The sequence below is a fragment of the Somniosus microcephalus genome, chromosome 2 (assembly GCF_052327205.1).
Source record: "Somniosus microcephalus isolate GS21.2 chromosome 2, FLI_Smic_1.0, whole genome shotgun sequence".
NCBI lineage: Eukaryota > Metazoa > Chordata > Chondrichthyes > Squaliformes > Somniosidae > Somniosus > Somniosus microcephalus.
Genome location: NC_140988.1, coordinates 74,412,452 through 74,428,753, shown reverse-complemented (window position 1 = coordinate 74,428,753; position 16,302 = coordinate 74,412,452). Strand labels below are relative to the sequence as shown.

General features: G+C 47.3%; 1 protein-coding gene across 3 annotated transcripts in view; it reads left to right on the top strand.

The window, feature by feature from the left end:
- The window catches only part of pdgfc (platelet derived growth factor c), a 504,030-nt gene that overhangs the window by 275,753 nt on the left and 211,975 nt on the right, over positions 1-16,302 (top strand). For all 3 annotated transcript variants that reach the window (XM_086010449.1, XM_086010440.1, XM_086010431.1), the window contains one exon: positions 1,193-1,373. In XM_086010449.1, coding sequence (XP_085866575.1) covers positions 1,193-1,373 — 181 coding nt within the window. The remainder of the gene's footprint in view (positions 1-1,192; positions 1,374-16,302) is intronic.

Below are 16,302 nucleotides of genomic sequence, written 5' to 3'. Positions count from 1 at the left end.
GCTAGGAAATGAGAAGAGAATGTTGTTAGTGTGTGGCTAGAGAGAGGAAAGGAAGAGGCGAGTGTGTTTGGAATGAGAAAGAGAAGTGTTGCAGTGTACTCTTGTGATTGTATCCAGTGTTATTCAACCAAAAATCAAAGCAGAGGATGCAACTTTGCTTTAGAGATCCATCCTTGCTTTAAGTAGACCTCTGGAAACCTGCCAGAGATTGTGCATGTCATGTGACTGGGCTGCCTGATTCCCAATGCGATTGGGGGGGCAGCCTGTCAGTCACATGAAAATGAGACCCAGGAGTTAAAATTGCCGGGCCTCATGCTTGCGACATCATGGGGGCTTCCTGCTCTCCCTGCACACCCGATTAGCGTCCTGAGTTACAAACAGGGCTTATGGCTCTGGTATGAATGGAATTGAAATGGTGTCAAATGTGGAGTGTAATTCGTACAACAGCGCTAGATGATGTGGAAAATGGATGTGCATGTCAGATGTTTTCCACTTAGTGCCCTCTTACATTTTGTACTTCAGTAGTACTTGTCAAGTCTATATTGTTTCTGGCACAGTGTTGGCATTTGATTCAGTGAATAATTCATCCAAGCTACAACCAGCTGATGCAGCTCTGATAAACCAGTTGTTAACCTGAATTATTTAAAACATGTATTATTTATCTTATATCTTGGAATTACAAGTGCAGCTCCTGCTTATTTTATAGACCTTTTGCTGAAGCTTACTTGTTTTCATAATAAATACTTTATAATTATGGAGATATGATATTTTTGTATAACACTTTGATTTAATTTAACTATGGAACTGCTTTCCCTAATAAATGTATATAGAAATATTTAATTCCTCAATGCAACTTTTTGGCTATTTCAAATTAAATGGGTTTGAGATCTCTTTCTGGAAATCCCTTTTGGTGATGTGATCATAAACGCTTAATATATTTATATCAGGTTCTTCTCTGTTAAAACTGTGCAACATTAACCCATTCATTTTAAATGGACTAATGCCTCCATTAAAATAATAGGGAGGAATTTGATCTGAACATGTTAAGCATTTCTATGATGGTATTGTCATCAACAATCTCCAGGCTTTGAGTTGGAGAACACTTCAAAATTGGTGAATCTGTTACTTTGCTGAATCTGAATACAGCTCATTTGCATCTAAGCCACATTTGATAAGGCTATCTCTCCTTTAGGTTTGATTTTGTAGAAATTGAAGATCTAAGTGATGGCACCATTATTGGACGGTGGTGTGGCTCCAACGTAGTTCCAGGAAAACAGATATCGAAGGCAAATCAAGTCAGGATCCGATTCCGATCCGATGAGTATCTGGCGTCAAAACCAGGCTTCTGCATTTACTACTCCCTTCTGGAACCTGTAAGTAAATCAGATAATGATCTTATTTAAGGAATATATGTGCTGTTTTAAAAGTGCAAGAAATGGAAAGCATTTGATGAATTTAGGCATCAGTATATTATGTTAGAATATCCTCTTGTAACAATATAGCATAGACAAATATGTTGACTCCAGAATATACAAGGTTTAACCTTTTTAGTACCTCACCCGCCACTAGGAAGTAATCAGAAAAAATTGCCTCATGGTGTAAAGTTCAAAAAATGCTTGGCCGGAAATGTGTAAAATTCACACATTTGCATCCTCCAGATAAAATATTACACTGGTAAGTCTAAATTTAAGAGCCACACAAAGTCTTAGCAAAGGTGAAACCATGGGTAATTTAGAGTCTGTACAGCAATACTTTCTTAGAGTGACTTCACCCAGTCTAAGGACCAGTGATCCATGAGTAGGATTTTTTAATTAGTTCCTGGGATGTGGGCGTCGCTGGCAAGGCCAGCATTTATTGCCCATCCCTGCAATTCAACATGCCCCATGGTAACAAGAGCAAGAATACAAAACACCCATTGGAATTCTCCTCGTAGTGTTTGTTGAGGAAACTGCAGACTTCAGGTTCGTTCATAATAGGCCTGCACAACTCCATCAGTGCAACCAGAAAGTAATTATGTGTTGTTAAATGGGTCACAGTTCTGTTTCTGCTCATGGACAAGCAGGCAAGCCATCTGGGGAGTGCAGTAGCGCAGATGACGCAGGTTGAATTAGCTATATTTTGACACCTGCATTTTCTCAATCAGAACTATTAATGAGTTATTGCCATGAAGGCAATCTGATAAATAAGACAATGTCCACCAGGGCATACAAGTGAAAAGGCAACTATTGTACTGGTATGCAGTTACAATCAAGGGAGAATCAATGTCACATCTATTCCACACAATTGTTTGCTGCTCTTCTGCCTTTCCATCACCTTCTTTCTCCAGTCCTGAACCTGTTGACACTGAATGATTCTACAGGTAACAGTTACCCTCCAGTTACTTCGACCAAGAAGCCAGTTTTCATGTGAGTCCAGCATTGAGTAGCGGCAGGCTACATTTTCCATGGGGAAAATCACAGCTAAGTCCTTGTGTAATGTTCACAGACCGGACGTTCCAGTAGAGATTGCTAGGTAGTGATCAGGAACTGCAATCTGAGTTGGTTTTCCTCCATGCCAACACAGGAGTGCTGAAGCCAAGTGTCACGGCCCATTTTGCTGCCCCAGCTGAGATCAGCAAACACTGAGAAGAGCAGGAATCAAACCTAGGATCTTCTGGACTATGTGGTTCAGTTACAAATTGCCAATTGAGCCAATAGGGGAAATATTCAGTATAGATTTATATTCAAGTAAATGTCAACACATTTTATTTTTGTGTTGTTAGTATTTCAATCCATATTCCTGATTTTAATCGCTCCATTTTAAAAATTCATTCCTGGGATGTGGTCGTCACTGGCAAGGCCAGCATTTATTGCCCATCCCTAATTGCCCTTGAGAAGGTGCCTTCTTGATCCGCTGCAGTTCTTGTGGTGAAGGTACTCCCACAGTGCTGTTAGGGAGGGAGTTGCAGGATTTTGACCCAGCCACAATGAAGGATCGGTGATATATTTCCAAGTCAGGATGGTGTGTGACTTGGAGGGGAACTTGGTGGTGGTGGTGTTCCCATGCGCTTGCTGCCCTTGTCCTTCTAGGTGGTAGAGGTCACGGGTTTTGGAGCTGCTGTCGAAGAAGCCTTGGTGAGTTGCTGCAGTGCATCTTGTAGATGGTGCACACTGCAGCCATGGTGTGGTGGTGGTGGTAGGAGTGAATGTTTAAGGTGGTGGATGGGGTGCCGATCAAGCGGGCTGCTTTGTCCTGGATTATGTCGAGCTTCTTGAGTCTTGTTGGAGCTGCACTCATCCAGGCAAGTGGAGAGTATTCCATCACATTCCTTACTTGTACCCTGTAGATGGTGGAAAGACTTTGGGGAGTCAGGAGGTGAGACACTCGCCACAGAGTACCCAGCCTCTGATCAGCTCTTGTAGCCACAGTATTTATGTGGCTGGTCCAGTTAAGTTTCTGGTCAATAGTGACCCCCCAGGATGTTGATCGCGGGGGATTTGGTGATATAATCCCATTGAATTTCAAGGGGCGGTGGTTAGACTCTCTCTTGTTGGAGATAGTCATTGCCTGGCACTTCTGTGGTGCGAACGTTACTTGCCACTTATCAGCCCAAGCCTGAATGGTGTCTAGGTCTTGCTGCATATGAGCATGGACTACTTCTATAGCTGGGGAGTTGCAAATGGAACTGAATACTGTGCAATCATCAGCGAACATCCCCACTTCTGGCTTTATGATGGAGGGAAGGTCATTGATGAAGCAGCTGAAGATGGTTGGGCCTAGGCCACTGCCCTGAGGTACCCCTGCAGCAATGTCCTGGGGCTGAGATGATTGACTTCCAACAACCACAAACATTTTCCTTTGTGCTAGGTATGACTCCAGCCAGTGGAGAGTTTTCCCCTTGATTCCCATTGACTTCAATTTTACTAGTGCTCCATGATGCCATGCTCAGTCAAATGCTGCCTTGATGTCAAGGGCAGTCACTCTCACCTCACCTCTGGAATTTAGTTCTTTTGTCCATGTTTGGACCAAGGCTGTAATGAGGCCTGGAGCTGAGTGGTCCTGGCGGAACCCAAACTGAGCATTGGTGAGCAGGTTATTGGTGAGTAAGTGCCGCTTGATGGCACTGTTGATGACACCTTCCATCACTTTGCTGATGATTGAGAGTAAACTGATGGGGCGGTAAGTGGCCGGATTGGATTTGTCCTGCTTTTTGTGGACAGGACATACCTGGGCAGTTTTTTACATTGCTGAATAGATACCAGTATCGTAGCTGTACTGGAACAGCTTGGCTAGAGGCTAGTTCTGGAGCGTAAGTCTTCAGCATGACAGCCGGGAGCTTTCAGTGCCCATAGCCTTTGCTGTATCCAGTGCACTCATCTGTTTCATGATATCATGTGGAGTGAATCGAATTGGCTGAAGACTGGCTTCTGTGATGATGGAGACATCAGGTGGAGGTTGAGATGGATCATCCACTCAGCACTTCTGGCTGAAGGTGGTTACAAACGCTTCAACCTTGTCTTTTGCACTCGCGTGCTGGGCTCCACCATCACTGAGGATGGGGATATTCATGGAGCCTCCTCCTCCCGTTAGTTGTTTAATTGTCTGCCATCATTCATGACTGGATATGGCAAGACTGCAGAGCTTTGATCTGATCCATTGACTGGTATCGCTTAGCTCTGTCTATAGCATGCTGCTTTCGCTGTTTTGCATGCATGTAGTCCTGTGTTGCAGCTTCCCCAGGTTGGCACCTCATTTTTAGGTACGCCTGGTGCTACTCCTGGCATGCAGATTCAATCGTGGCTTTCAAAAGGGAATTGGAAAAGTACCTGAAGGAAAAAGATTTTCAGGGCTACGGGAAAAGGGCGGAGGAGTGGGACTATCTGAAGTGCTCTTTCAGAGAGCTGGCATGGGCTCAACGAGCTGAATGGCCTCCTTCTGTGCTGTAACCATTTTATGATTCTGCACTCCTCATTGAACTAGGTTTGCTCCTCTGGCTTGATGGTAATGGTAGCATGAGTGATATGCCGGACCAGGAGGTTACAGATTGTGGTGGAATACAATTCTGCTGCTGATGATGGCCCACAGCGTCTCATGGATCCTCAGTTTTGAGCTGTTAGATCTGTTCTGAATCTGTCCCATTTAACACTATGTTAGTGCCACGCAATGGAGGGTCTCCTCAGTGTGAAAACGGTTCTTCGTCTCCATAAGGACTGTTCAGGGTCACTGCCACCAATGCTGTCATGGACAGATGCATCAGCGACAGGTAGATTGTTGAGGATGTTGTCAAGTAGGTTCTTCCCACATGTTGGTTCTCTCACCACCTGCTGCAGGCCCAGTCTGGCAGCTATATCCTTCAGGACTCAGTAGTGTTGCTACCGAACCACTCTTGGTGATGAACATTGAAGTCCTCCTCCCAGAGTACATTCTGTGCCCTTGCTACTCTCAGTGCTTCTTTTAAGTGGTGTTCAACATGGAGGAGTACTGATTCATCAGCTGAGGGAGGGCGCTAGGTGGTAATCAGCAGGAGGTTTCCTTGCCCATGCTTGACCTGAAGCCATGAGACTTCATGGGGTCCGGAGGCACGGTGGCATAGTGGTTAGCACTGTTGCCTCACAGCACCAGGGACCCGGGTTCGAATCCGGCCTCGGGCGACTGTCTGTGTGGAGTTTGCACATTCTCCCCGTGTTTGCGTGGGTTTTCTCCGGGTGCTCCGGTTTCCTCCCACAGTCCAAAGATGTGCGGGTTAGGTTGATTGGCTATGATAAATTGACCCTTAGTGTTAGGGGGGTTACAGGGATAGGGTGGGATATGTGTTGGTGTAGGGGTTACGGTGATCGGGTGGGATATGTGTCGGTGCAGGCTCGATAGCTTCTGTGATTCTGTGTGATAACCACTGGAACATTCTGTTGCAGGTGATAAATATCTTCCTTCTAGAATATGACTTATGCAGATTGAATATTCTTTTCTTCTTTTGTGGATATGTAACATGTTGTTCTTTAGTTATACAGGGGGTGTCTCAGCTCTGCCAATAAGGTGTGGCAGTTCTGTTATATGTGGGAGGAAGGAAGGCCATTATGTTCCTCACTTCTGTTTTACACGAATGAAAGAATGTACAGTACTTACCAGTAGTGATGAGATAATCTGTTTGTTCTGTGCATATCTGATTCTTGACAGAACCTCAGGCATATTATTAAATGAATTCTGACTTACCATTGACTGCTAACTTGTGTGAGTTATCTTTTTAGCCCCTTGATTAGCCGTCATTCCCCAGCCAAGAATGTAGGCAGACAACCTGCTCCTAGGCCTCTGGTCACTTCTACATTTCAGCCAACCACTAACAGACACTTAAGACCATTGTGAAGTGACTCACCCTACATTTTTCTTTGTCTGGCTGTTTAGAAGTGCCTTTTATCTCCTCAGTGCCTGTTTAGCAACTCACCCTAATATTTGGGTCAATATCCAAGGGTATAAAACATATAGGCCCAGAACTTGGTGTCGGGGGCTTGCCGCGCGTGCAAGCCCCCGATGTGCGCTCACCCTGCGCGCCGACACCTGAAACCTGGCCCGCAGTGGATTTCCTTTCAGTGGCCAGGTTCTGATGTCGGCGCGCTGTGCTAATCTGACCCAGCGGCGTAGTTAGTGCGATGTACCGGCTGGGATCAGGTGAGCACTGTTCAGCCAATCAGGAGAGGGGAAACTTAATTCATAAGTTTGAGAGTAAGAACTGTCAAACTCATGAGAAGTACTGCACCCCAAAACACTACTTAAACTTTAAATAAAATTTTAAAAAACATCCCAATCATTAAATTAAGTATAAATAAGTTAAAAAAAATAATTTAAACAATAATTTTTTTTTTTGAAAAAAATAAATTTTTAATAAAAAGGATCTAAAACTAAACTTACCTTATTGTAAATTCTTTAAAATAATAAACCTGTGGAAAAAAAAATTCTAAATTGCACTAAAACATCACTTACCTGTAAAAATAAATACGTGTGCTTTTTACAAGCGTAAAGACCGGAGGCCTTTACACATGCGCAAATCCCCCAAAACAGAGGAAATCCAAGACGCACGCACTGCCCCCTACAGCCTCTTCAACTCTTGGGTGAGAGGAGAGGAAATGCCGGTTTTCAGCGCATGCGCTGTGCATGCTGAAAACCGGCATTTCCTCCGGCCAGACGCGTGAGTACCCCTTCCGTACTCACGCGTTTGGGGAGGAATTACTGCCCCATTGTGTACTTTCATTCAGTGTCGCAGCAAAATGGAGCTGAGGCACTGATCACTCTCAGCTTTCACCTTCAATATCAATCTTGCGGTTAATGAAATTACCAGTCATGCTTGATGTAATAAAGACTGACGTCATTCACTCTGTATAAATTAAGAGAACTCTGGAACTGAATGTTTTTCTCTACAGTCCCTCACAGTGAATCTTAGATTGTCTTGCAACCGGCATCAGCTTTGTATCAAAACGATCTCAAACTAACTGTATGTTGTTACTTGAGTGTATGATACAATTTTTTCTCTTGAAGGATTAATCTAAAACTGTCTGCTATGGCCATAACTATATATTTTTCTCCTTTTCATTTGATTTGGCCAATTGGAGTCTCTACAGGTGAACAGTCACAACACCTGTGCAGTGAACATGCAGGATACTCAAGAACATACAAAAATGAGAGGAAAAGGCCAGCTGTGCCATCGAGCCTGGCCAATACAGTTGTGGTGCAACTGAACATCATGCTGCCTAACATCTCCTTCCCAATAACAGCCATGTAATCTTCTGAGAGAAGCAAAACACAAAAAAAAGTGATTCAAAAAACACCCCAGACCAATTTAGGGAAACAAAATCTGAGAAATTCCGCTTTGACCCCCGAAGGTGATCAAAACGAGTTTCAGGAGGCCACAGTGACCACGAGACACACCACCCAATACCTCGCTAATTTTTCGTACGCAGTGACATTAAACTTAGTCAGGAACTCGTCCAGCTCGCTTTTGAATGCACGCAGCGAATCCACACTCACTGTACGAGCAGGCAACTAGTTCCAAACATTGATTCTAACCAGCGAAAAGAGAAACCGCCTGACATCTAACCTAGTTCTATGCTTATGCAGCTTATACGCATGTGCTCCCTAAGCTATCTAATTGAAATAGTTTATACAGACGGACACAGACTAGTCCTTTCATTATTTTGAAGACCTCAATCTAATCTCCCTGCATTCTATGGTTTTCTAGAATAAAAAAGACACAGCTCTCCAAACTTAATATGGCAATTATAGGTTTTTAAACTAGGCATCGATCTAGTAGCACTCCTCTGAATCTTTTCCAAGGCTTCTATGCTATCCACCACGTGAGGGGACAAAAACTGGACACAGTATTCTAGACCAAGGTCTTATATAAGAACAATATAGTGATTTTAGTTTTCATAGAATCATAGACAGCACAGAAGGAGGCTCTTTGCTAGAACTATCCAATTAGTCCCACTCCCTTGCCTTTTCCCACAGCCCTGTAAATGTTTTCCCTTCAAGTATTTATTCAATTCCCTTTTGAAAGTTATTATTGAATCTGCCTCCACCATCCTTTCAGGCAGTGCATTCCGGATCACAACAACTCGCTACATAAAAAAGTTGTTTCCTCATGTCGCCTCTGGTACTTTTGTCAATCACCTTAAATCTGTGTCCTCTGGTTATCGACCCTTCTTTCACTGGAAACGTTTTCTCTTTATATACTCTATTAAAACCCTTGATGGTTTTGATCACCTCTATCAAATCTCCTCTTAACTTTCTCTGCTCTAAGGAGAGCAACCCCAGCTTCTCCAGTCTCTCCATATAACTGAAGTCCCTCATCCCTGGTACCATTCTAATGAATCTCCTCTGCACCCTCTCCAAGGCCTTAACATCCTTCCCACATTGAGGTGCCCAGAATTGAACACAATACTCCAGCTGAGGCCTAACCAGTATTTTATAAAGGTTTAGCAAAACTTCCTTGCTTTTGTACTTCTGCCTCTATTAATAAAGCCAAGGAGCACATATACATTTTTAACAACCTTTCTCAACATGTCCTGCCACCTTCAAAGATTTGTGTACATACATCCCCACCGTCCCCCCATCTCTCTGTTACTCCAGCTCCTTAAAATTGTATAATTTAGTTTATATTGCCTCTCCTCATTCTTCCTACCTTTCCCCACCCTCCACTCCCAATCATGGGTCTGGGTCCTTTCCCCACCCTCCACTCCCGATCGTGGGCCTGGGTCCTTTCCCCACCTTCCACTCTCGATTGTGGGCCTGGGTCCTTTCCCCGCCCCCGCCCCCGCCCCCCGATCATGGGCCTGGGTACTTTCTGTTGAGTCTGTGGTTTCAATTACAGTTATACTGAATAACAGGACACAGACTACCGAAGTAAGTAAACAGGTCTTTAGTGATTGAGGGTCAGGGCTGAACTGGGATACACTTTGCTCTGCAGGGTTTATATACCGGTGTGGTCACCACCGGTACTACAATGTACAGGAGCCATCAAAAAGTAGTCCATCACCTTAAGGTATCCTCTTAAGGTGGTACAGGTTACATACACTACAATTCCTCCCCTTTTAGCTTAACAGTGTACACCCCAAATTAAACATTACATGGATAACATATATACAATTTACACACAACTGTTCAAAGATTCAGTCTCTGAGGAGGCCTCCTGATCCGGCCCGGATAACGCCTTTCAGGGGTCTCTGGTTCTCGTTGCTGGGGTGACTCATCCACTTGATCTCCTATGGATTGAACATCATCAGGTACGTTCGCGTCTGAGGTAGATGCTACAGGCTCAATAAGTTCTTCAACTGGTGTCTCTGCCGTAGACATGGGGTCGACCCTTGTTCTCGATTCCACAAGTTGGCCAGCATGACGTCGTATTACGTTCTCTCCAACGTCTACCGTGTACATCAAGGGTCCTTGTCGTGCACGAATTGTTCCAGGTTGCCATTTATCATCCCTATAGTCCCTGGCCAACACTGGTTGTCCTATTTCGAAACTACGAGTGGCCTTGTTATTTACATGCTGGAATTGCTTGTTTTCGACTTCCCTTCGCACATTGGGTTTTAACAAATCCAACCGGGACCGCAACCTTCTGTTATAGAACATTATGGCAGGGCTTTGATTTGTCACTGAATGCATGGCGTTTCGATACGCCATCAGGAAATTGTCCACCTTGTGTTGTAGTGGAATATGGTCTTCACTCATGGCCTTTATCGCCTTTTTGAACGTTTGAACAAATCTCTCGGCCAACCCATTTGTAGCCGGATGATATGGGGCAGATGTATAGTGTTTCACACCATTCTTTTTCATGAATTTCTGGAATTCTTCTGACACGAACTGTGGTCCGTTGTCTGAACATATTTGCTCCGGCAACCCATTCCTTGCAAATATGGTTCTTAGAACTGCGATCGTCTTCTCAGAGGTAGTGGTCGACATCTTAATCACTTCTGGCCATTTAGAATGTGCGTCTATTGCTATCAAAAACATGGAATCCATGAATGGACCTGCAAAGTCGATGTGCACACGTTGCCATGGGGCTGAAGGCCATTCCCACGGATGCAGCGGTGCAATTGGAGGTGCATTTTGAACTTTTTGGCACCCTGAGCAGCTTTTAGTCAGATCCTCTATTTGTTTGTCGATACCTGGCCACCACACATAAGCCCTAGCAAGGCTTTTCATCTTGACTCCCCCCAGATGACCTTCGTGCAATTCTTTCAGAACTCTCTCTCTTAATTTTGGAGGAATAATCACCCTTGTTCCATACATCAATGTTCCTTGACATACGGACAGCTGTTCTCGTCTGGCTGAGAATGCTGGTAACAGTGGTTCGCCATGTGCTGGCCATCCCTTCACTGTCAAGTCGTAGACCCGAGACAGTGTCGGGTCATTTCGGGTCTCTCTCTCAATACCCGCATTGGTGACTGGTAAGCATTCGATGATGGTCGAGTGAAATATCTCTACAGGGTCAACTGCCGGTGCTTCTTCCACTGTAGGTAGTGGCAGGCGCGACAGCCCATCAGCATTACCATGTTGTTTTGTACCTTTGAATTCAATATCATATTGATGTGCCCCTAGGAAAAGGGACCATCTCTGAAGCCTCTGCGCCGTCATTACCGGAACACCCTTCTTAGGGTTGAAAATGGAAACCAACGGCTGATGATCTGTCAGCAGTGTAAACTTTTGGCCTTGCAGGTAATGGTTAAATTTCTTAACTCCCCACACGAGGCTGAGAGCCTCCCTATCTATCTGAGCATAGTTGCGCTCAACGGAGGTCAATGATCTGGATGCGAAAGCGACTGGCCTTTCCGAGCCATCTGGAAACTTATGTGAGAGCACTGCCCCGATACCATATGCAGAAGCATCACAAGCTAAGCGAATAGGCAGCGTTGGGTTAAAGTGAGCCAACACTTCCTTAGAGGTGATCAGTGCTTTGCTCTTTTGAAAAGCCCGCTTACAATCATCGCTCCACTTCCATGGTATTCCCATTTGCAAAAGAGTGTTTAGCGGGTTTAACACCGTGGATAAATTTGGAAGAAACTTATGGTAATAGTTAACCAACCCGAGGAACGACCTCAACTGGGATACATTCTCCGGTGCAGAAGCTTTTACAACAGCTTCGATCTTGTCAGGTGACTTATGGAGCCCCTCCCGGTCAATGACGTGGCCGCAGTACGAGATACGCTTTTGAAAGAACTCGCATTTCTGGCGATTAACTCTGAGCCCATATTCTTTCAATCTGATGAGCGCCTGCTCCAAATTCGCGAGGTGATCCTTATCATTATCTCCTGTAATCAGGATGTCATCCAGGTAGCATTGTGTGCCTGGAATTCCCTGCAATACCTGCTCCATGGCCCTTTGCCAAATCGCTGGAGCCGATGCCACTCCAAAAACCAGTCTATTATACCGATATAAGCCCTTATGCGTGTTGATCGTGCGATACTGACGTGACGCTTCATCAACTTCCATCTGTAGGTACGCCTGCGCCAGGTCTATCTTAGTGAAGTGTTTCCCGCCAGACAGCGAAGTGAAGATATCTTCAATCCGCGGAAGCGGATATTGCACCGTGTGAAGAACCGGATTAACAGTGATCTTGAAATCGCCACGGATGCGAACCTTCCCAGGTTCCCCCGGCTTGTTGCTCAACGAAAGCTTCATGACAGGAACAATGGGTGTAGCCCATTTGCTCCAGTCCACCTTGGACAGTACCCCTGAACGTTCTAGCCCTTCCAGCTCTGCTTCCACAGCAGGTCGTATCGCATAAGGCACTGGTCTGGCTTTGAAAAATTTTAGGTTTGCATGTTCTTCAACCTTGATGGTTGCCGTAATTCCTTTCAGTGTTCCAAGTCCCTGTTGGAACACCTCCTTAGCATCGTCTAAGATTTTGGACAGTCGTTTAGGTTTAACGTCGTCCTCCTTACAGGCATCTACAGTCAGTGCTTGTATGGAATGCCAGCCCACATTTATTCTCCGGATCCATTCCCGTCCCAGTAGTGGCGGACCTCCATCAGGTAACACATACAAGTCCATTTTCTGAAATTCTTTACCATTGTAGACCACGTTTACTTTTATCTTTCCTTTGGGGTATACTATTTGCCCCGTGTATGTTTTCAATACAATCTCCGTATCCCTCAGGGGAATGTGCGAGAATAACCTTTTGTAATCTTGCTTATTCATGACCGTTAATGCCGACCCAGTGTCCAATTCCATCTTCACTTGGACTCCTGCTATCCGAAGCGTGACCCAGATAGTTTGGTGGTCTGCTGTGTTACCCACATTATGTATTTTCAGACAACCCAGTTGCTTACTGCTGGAGTCTGAATCCGTCTTCTGTTCATCCGAACTGTTCTCTGTCACCTTGTGTACTTTTTTGTACTTCTGTGGTGACTTTTTGCTGCTGGTCTTCTTTCCTGACCGGCATACTCTCGCTATGTGACCAAGTTTGCCACATTGCCTGCATCCTTTATCTTTGAACCAGCACTGGTTCTGGTCATGCGTTGTCCTTCCACAACGATAGCACTTTACTGTGCCCAATGCCATTTCATTGGTGCTGAATTCCAATGGCCTTTGCTGTATCTCTGCAGTGTCTCGTGCTGCTGCCTCGTGGGATGCTGCAATGCTGAAAGCTTTGTCCAGCGTAAGATCCTTTTCCTCCAGCAGTCGCTTCTGGGTTCCTTCCCTTAGGAGCCCACACACAAACTTATCTCTCAGTGCGTCTGCTAGTCCTGTTCCGAACTGGCAGTACTTTGATAACTTGCGCAGTTCTGTTAGGAATTCAGCGTTGCTTTCTTCTTTAAGTTGAATTCTTTTGTAGAATTTAAATCGTTCCGGTATCAGCAGCGGCGTGGGGTTTAAATGCTCCTGCAGGATAATAACAATATCCGCGAAACTCTTCCCTACCGGTTTGTCTGGTGTTACAAGGTTCCTTAATAACCCGTACGCCTTCGCACCCATTGAGTTTAATAGGGTTAGTGCTTTCTTATCCTCCGATACCTCATTCGTTGTACAGTAAACTTCGATGCGTTCCACATAAATGGCCCAATCTTCCACATCCTTATCAAAAGCAGTGATGTTACCCATTTTTGGCATCCTTGCTGAGTTTCTCCTTCCCCTTTGGATATTATTATTATTTTTTTTCAAAATGGCGTCTTTTCCCGCGCTTGGCGGCTTTTCCCGCGCTTGTCTTCTTCCCCCGCCGACTCAAAATGGCGATTCCCGCGCTGTTGCCGTCCACGCCTCCCAGCGGTCCTTTATTTTCCCCTGCGTTTCTGCTCTTGTTCCCCCGCCGCTCCCGCGGTCCCTGTGGCCATAAACGCTTTTCTGGCTGCTGCGCGTCTCTGCCCGATTGCAGTCCGGCCCCTGACACCGGCTGCGGTTGTGTTCTCCGCCATTTTTGTCGTTTTCCCTTCCCTTCTCCCCTGACAACTCGACCGACTTCTCCCCCGTGCCGCTCGATCGGGCTTACCCGCCGCTGTCGTAGAAGGGATGCTCACTGATGCTTGACTTCGTGGTCAGCAAACCAACCCGGGTTTCCGATGGCCTCCCGTGCGATGCAGGATGTTGAGGGTGGATGCCCTTTCTCGACGCCTGTTCCTGAGGACGAAGCTTCCTTTGATGCAAAACTGCCGCATGGTAAGATCAGACTCGTCGCCACTGTTGAGTCTGTGGTTTCAATTGCAGTTATACTGAATAACAGGACACAGACTACCGAAGTAAGTAAACAGGTCTTTAGTGATTGAGGGTCAGGGCTGAACTGGGATACACTTTGCTCTGCAGGGTTTATATACCGGTGTGGTCACCACCGGTAATACAATGTACAGGAGCCATCAAAAAGTAGTCCATCACCTTAAGGTATCCTCTTAAGGTTGTACAGGTTACATACACCACACTTTCCACACCCTCCACTCCTGATCGTGGGCCTGGGTCCTTTCCCCACCCTCCACTCCCGATCGTGGGCCTGGGTCCTTTCCCCACCCTCCACTCCCGATCGTGGGTCTGGGGCCTGTCCCCACCCTCCACTCCCGATCGTGGGTCTGGGTCCTTTCCCCACCCTCCACTCCCGATCTTGGGTCTGGGTCCTTTCCTCACCCTCCACTCCCGATCGCGGGTCTGGGTCCTTTCCCCACCCTCCACTCCCGATCGTGGGCCTGGGTCCTTTCCCCACCCTCCACTCCCGATCGTGGGCCTGGGTCCTTTCCCCACCCTCCAATCCCGATCGTGGGCCTGGGTCCTGCTCACCCTCCACTCCTGATCGTGGGCCTCGGTCCTTTCCCCACCCTCCACTCCCGATCGTGCGCCTGGGTCCTTTCCCCACCCTCCAATCCCGATCATGGGCCTGGGTCCGTTCCCCACCCTCCACTCCCGATCGTGGGCCTGGGTCCGTTCCCCACCTTCCACTCCCGATCGTGGGCCTGGGTCCTTTCCCCACCCTCCGCTCCCGATCGTGGGCCTGGGTCCTTTCCCCGCCCCCGCCCCCTGATCGTGGGCCTGGGTCCTTTCCCCACCCTCCACTCCCGATCGTGGGCCTGGGTCCGTTCCCCACCCTCCACTCCCGATTGTGGGCCTGGGTCCTTTCCCCACCCTCCACTCCCGATCGTGGGCCTGGGTCCGTTCCCCACCCTCCACTCCCGACTGTGGGCCTGGGTCCTTTCCCCACCTTCCACTCCCGATCGTGTGCCTGGGTCCTTTCCCCACCCCCGCCCACCGATCGTGGGCGTGGGTCCTTTCCCCACCCTCCACTCCCGATCGTGGGCCTGGGTCCTTTCCCCACCCTCCACTCCCGATCTTGGGTCTGGGTCCTTTCCTCACCCTCCACTCCCAATCGTGGGTCTGGGTCCTTTCCTCACCCTCCACTCCCGATCTTGGGTCTGGGTCCTTTCCTCACCCTCCACTCCCAATCGTGGGCCTCGGTCCTGCTCACCCGCGCACCCCGCCCTCGATCGTGGGGCGGTAGGATCCTCCGTCCGCAACTCTCCACTCCCGATCGTGGGCCTCCATCCTACCCCACCCCCACTCCTGATCGAGGTAAGAGCAGAACTTTAGCAGCATGAGGCTGCACCTGGGACCTTTGTGGATGCTCTCTGGCAGTCAGTGACAGGGGAGGCAGGCTGGATCCGGGCTGCGAGCGGGAGTCGGGTGCGGGGAGCAGTCCTCAAGCAGTTGGCCGGCAATTCACAATGTGAGCTCTGGGCCAGTAGTGGCTTTCAAATCATGCACAATTAACCTGAATGATGTGTGCATCCCGCTGTTGTTGGATACCGGTGCCAGCGTCTCACTGCTGAATGTGGACACATTCAAATGCTTTTTCAGCTCCCTGCCACTCTCTGCGCCCTCCACTACCCTTTGCGGGTATGGTAATTCGAAAATTGGACTAGTGGGCTCAGTCAACCTCACTGTACGCTATGGAACAAAAGTTTTGCCAGATTTTTGTTTTCATGTGGCACGCCAAAGAGCTAACCTGATGGGACTGGATCTTTTCACTGACCTGGGTTTTTCTCTCTTGGACACCGGCGGGTCTGCGATTCTGCACATCGCCTCACCGTGGTGCCAAACATGGCCAGCACTCTTCGAGGGTCTGGGCTGCCTGACTGCCTTCACCCACCAGCCCATGGTTGACTCCACCGTTACCCCTGTCATTCAGCCACTGCACCGCATCCCGCTTGCTCTCCGTGATGGGGTCACAGCTGAACTAAAGCAGCTACTGGAAGCCGGTATCATCGAACCAGTTGATGCCTCCCCATGGGTCTCCAACCTGGTGGTCGCAACGAAAAAGTCAGGTGGTCTACGCGTTTGTGTCGATCTTCGAGCAGTGAA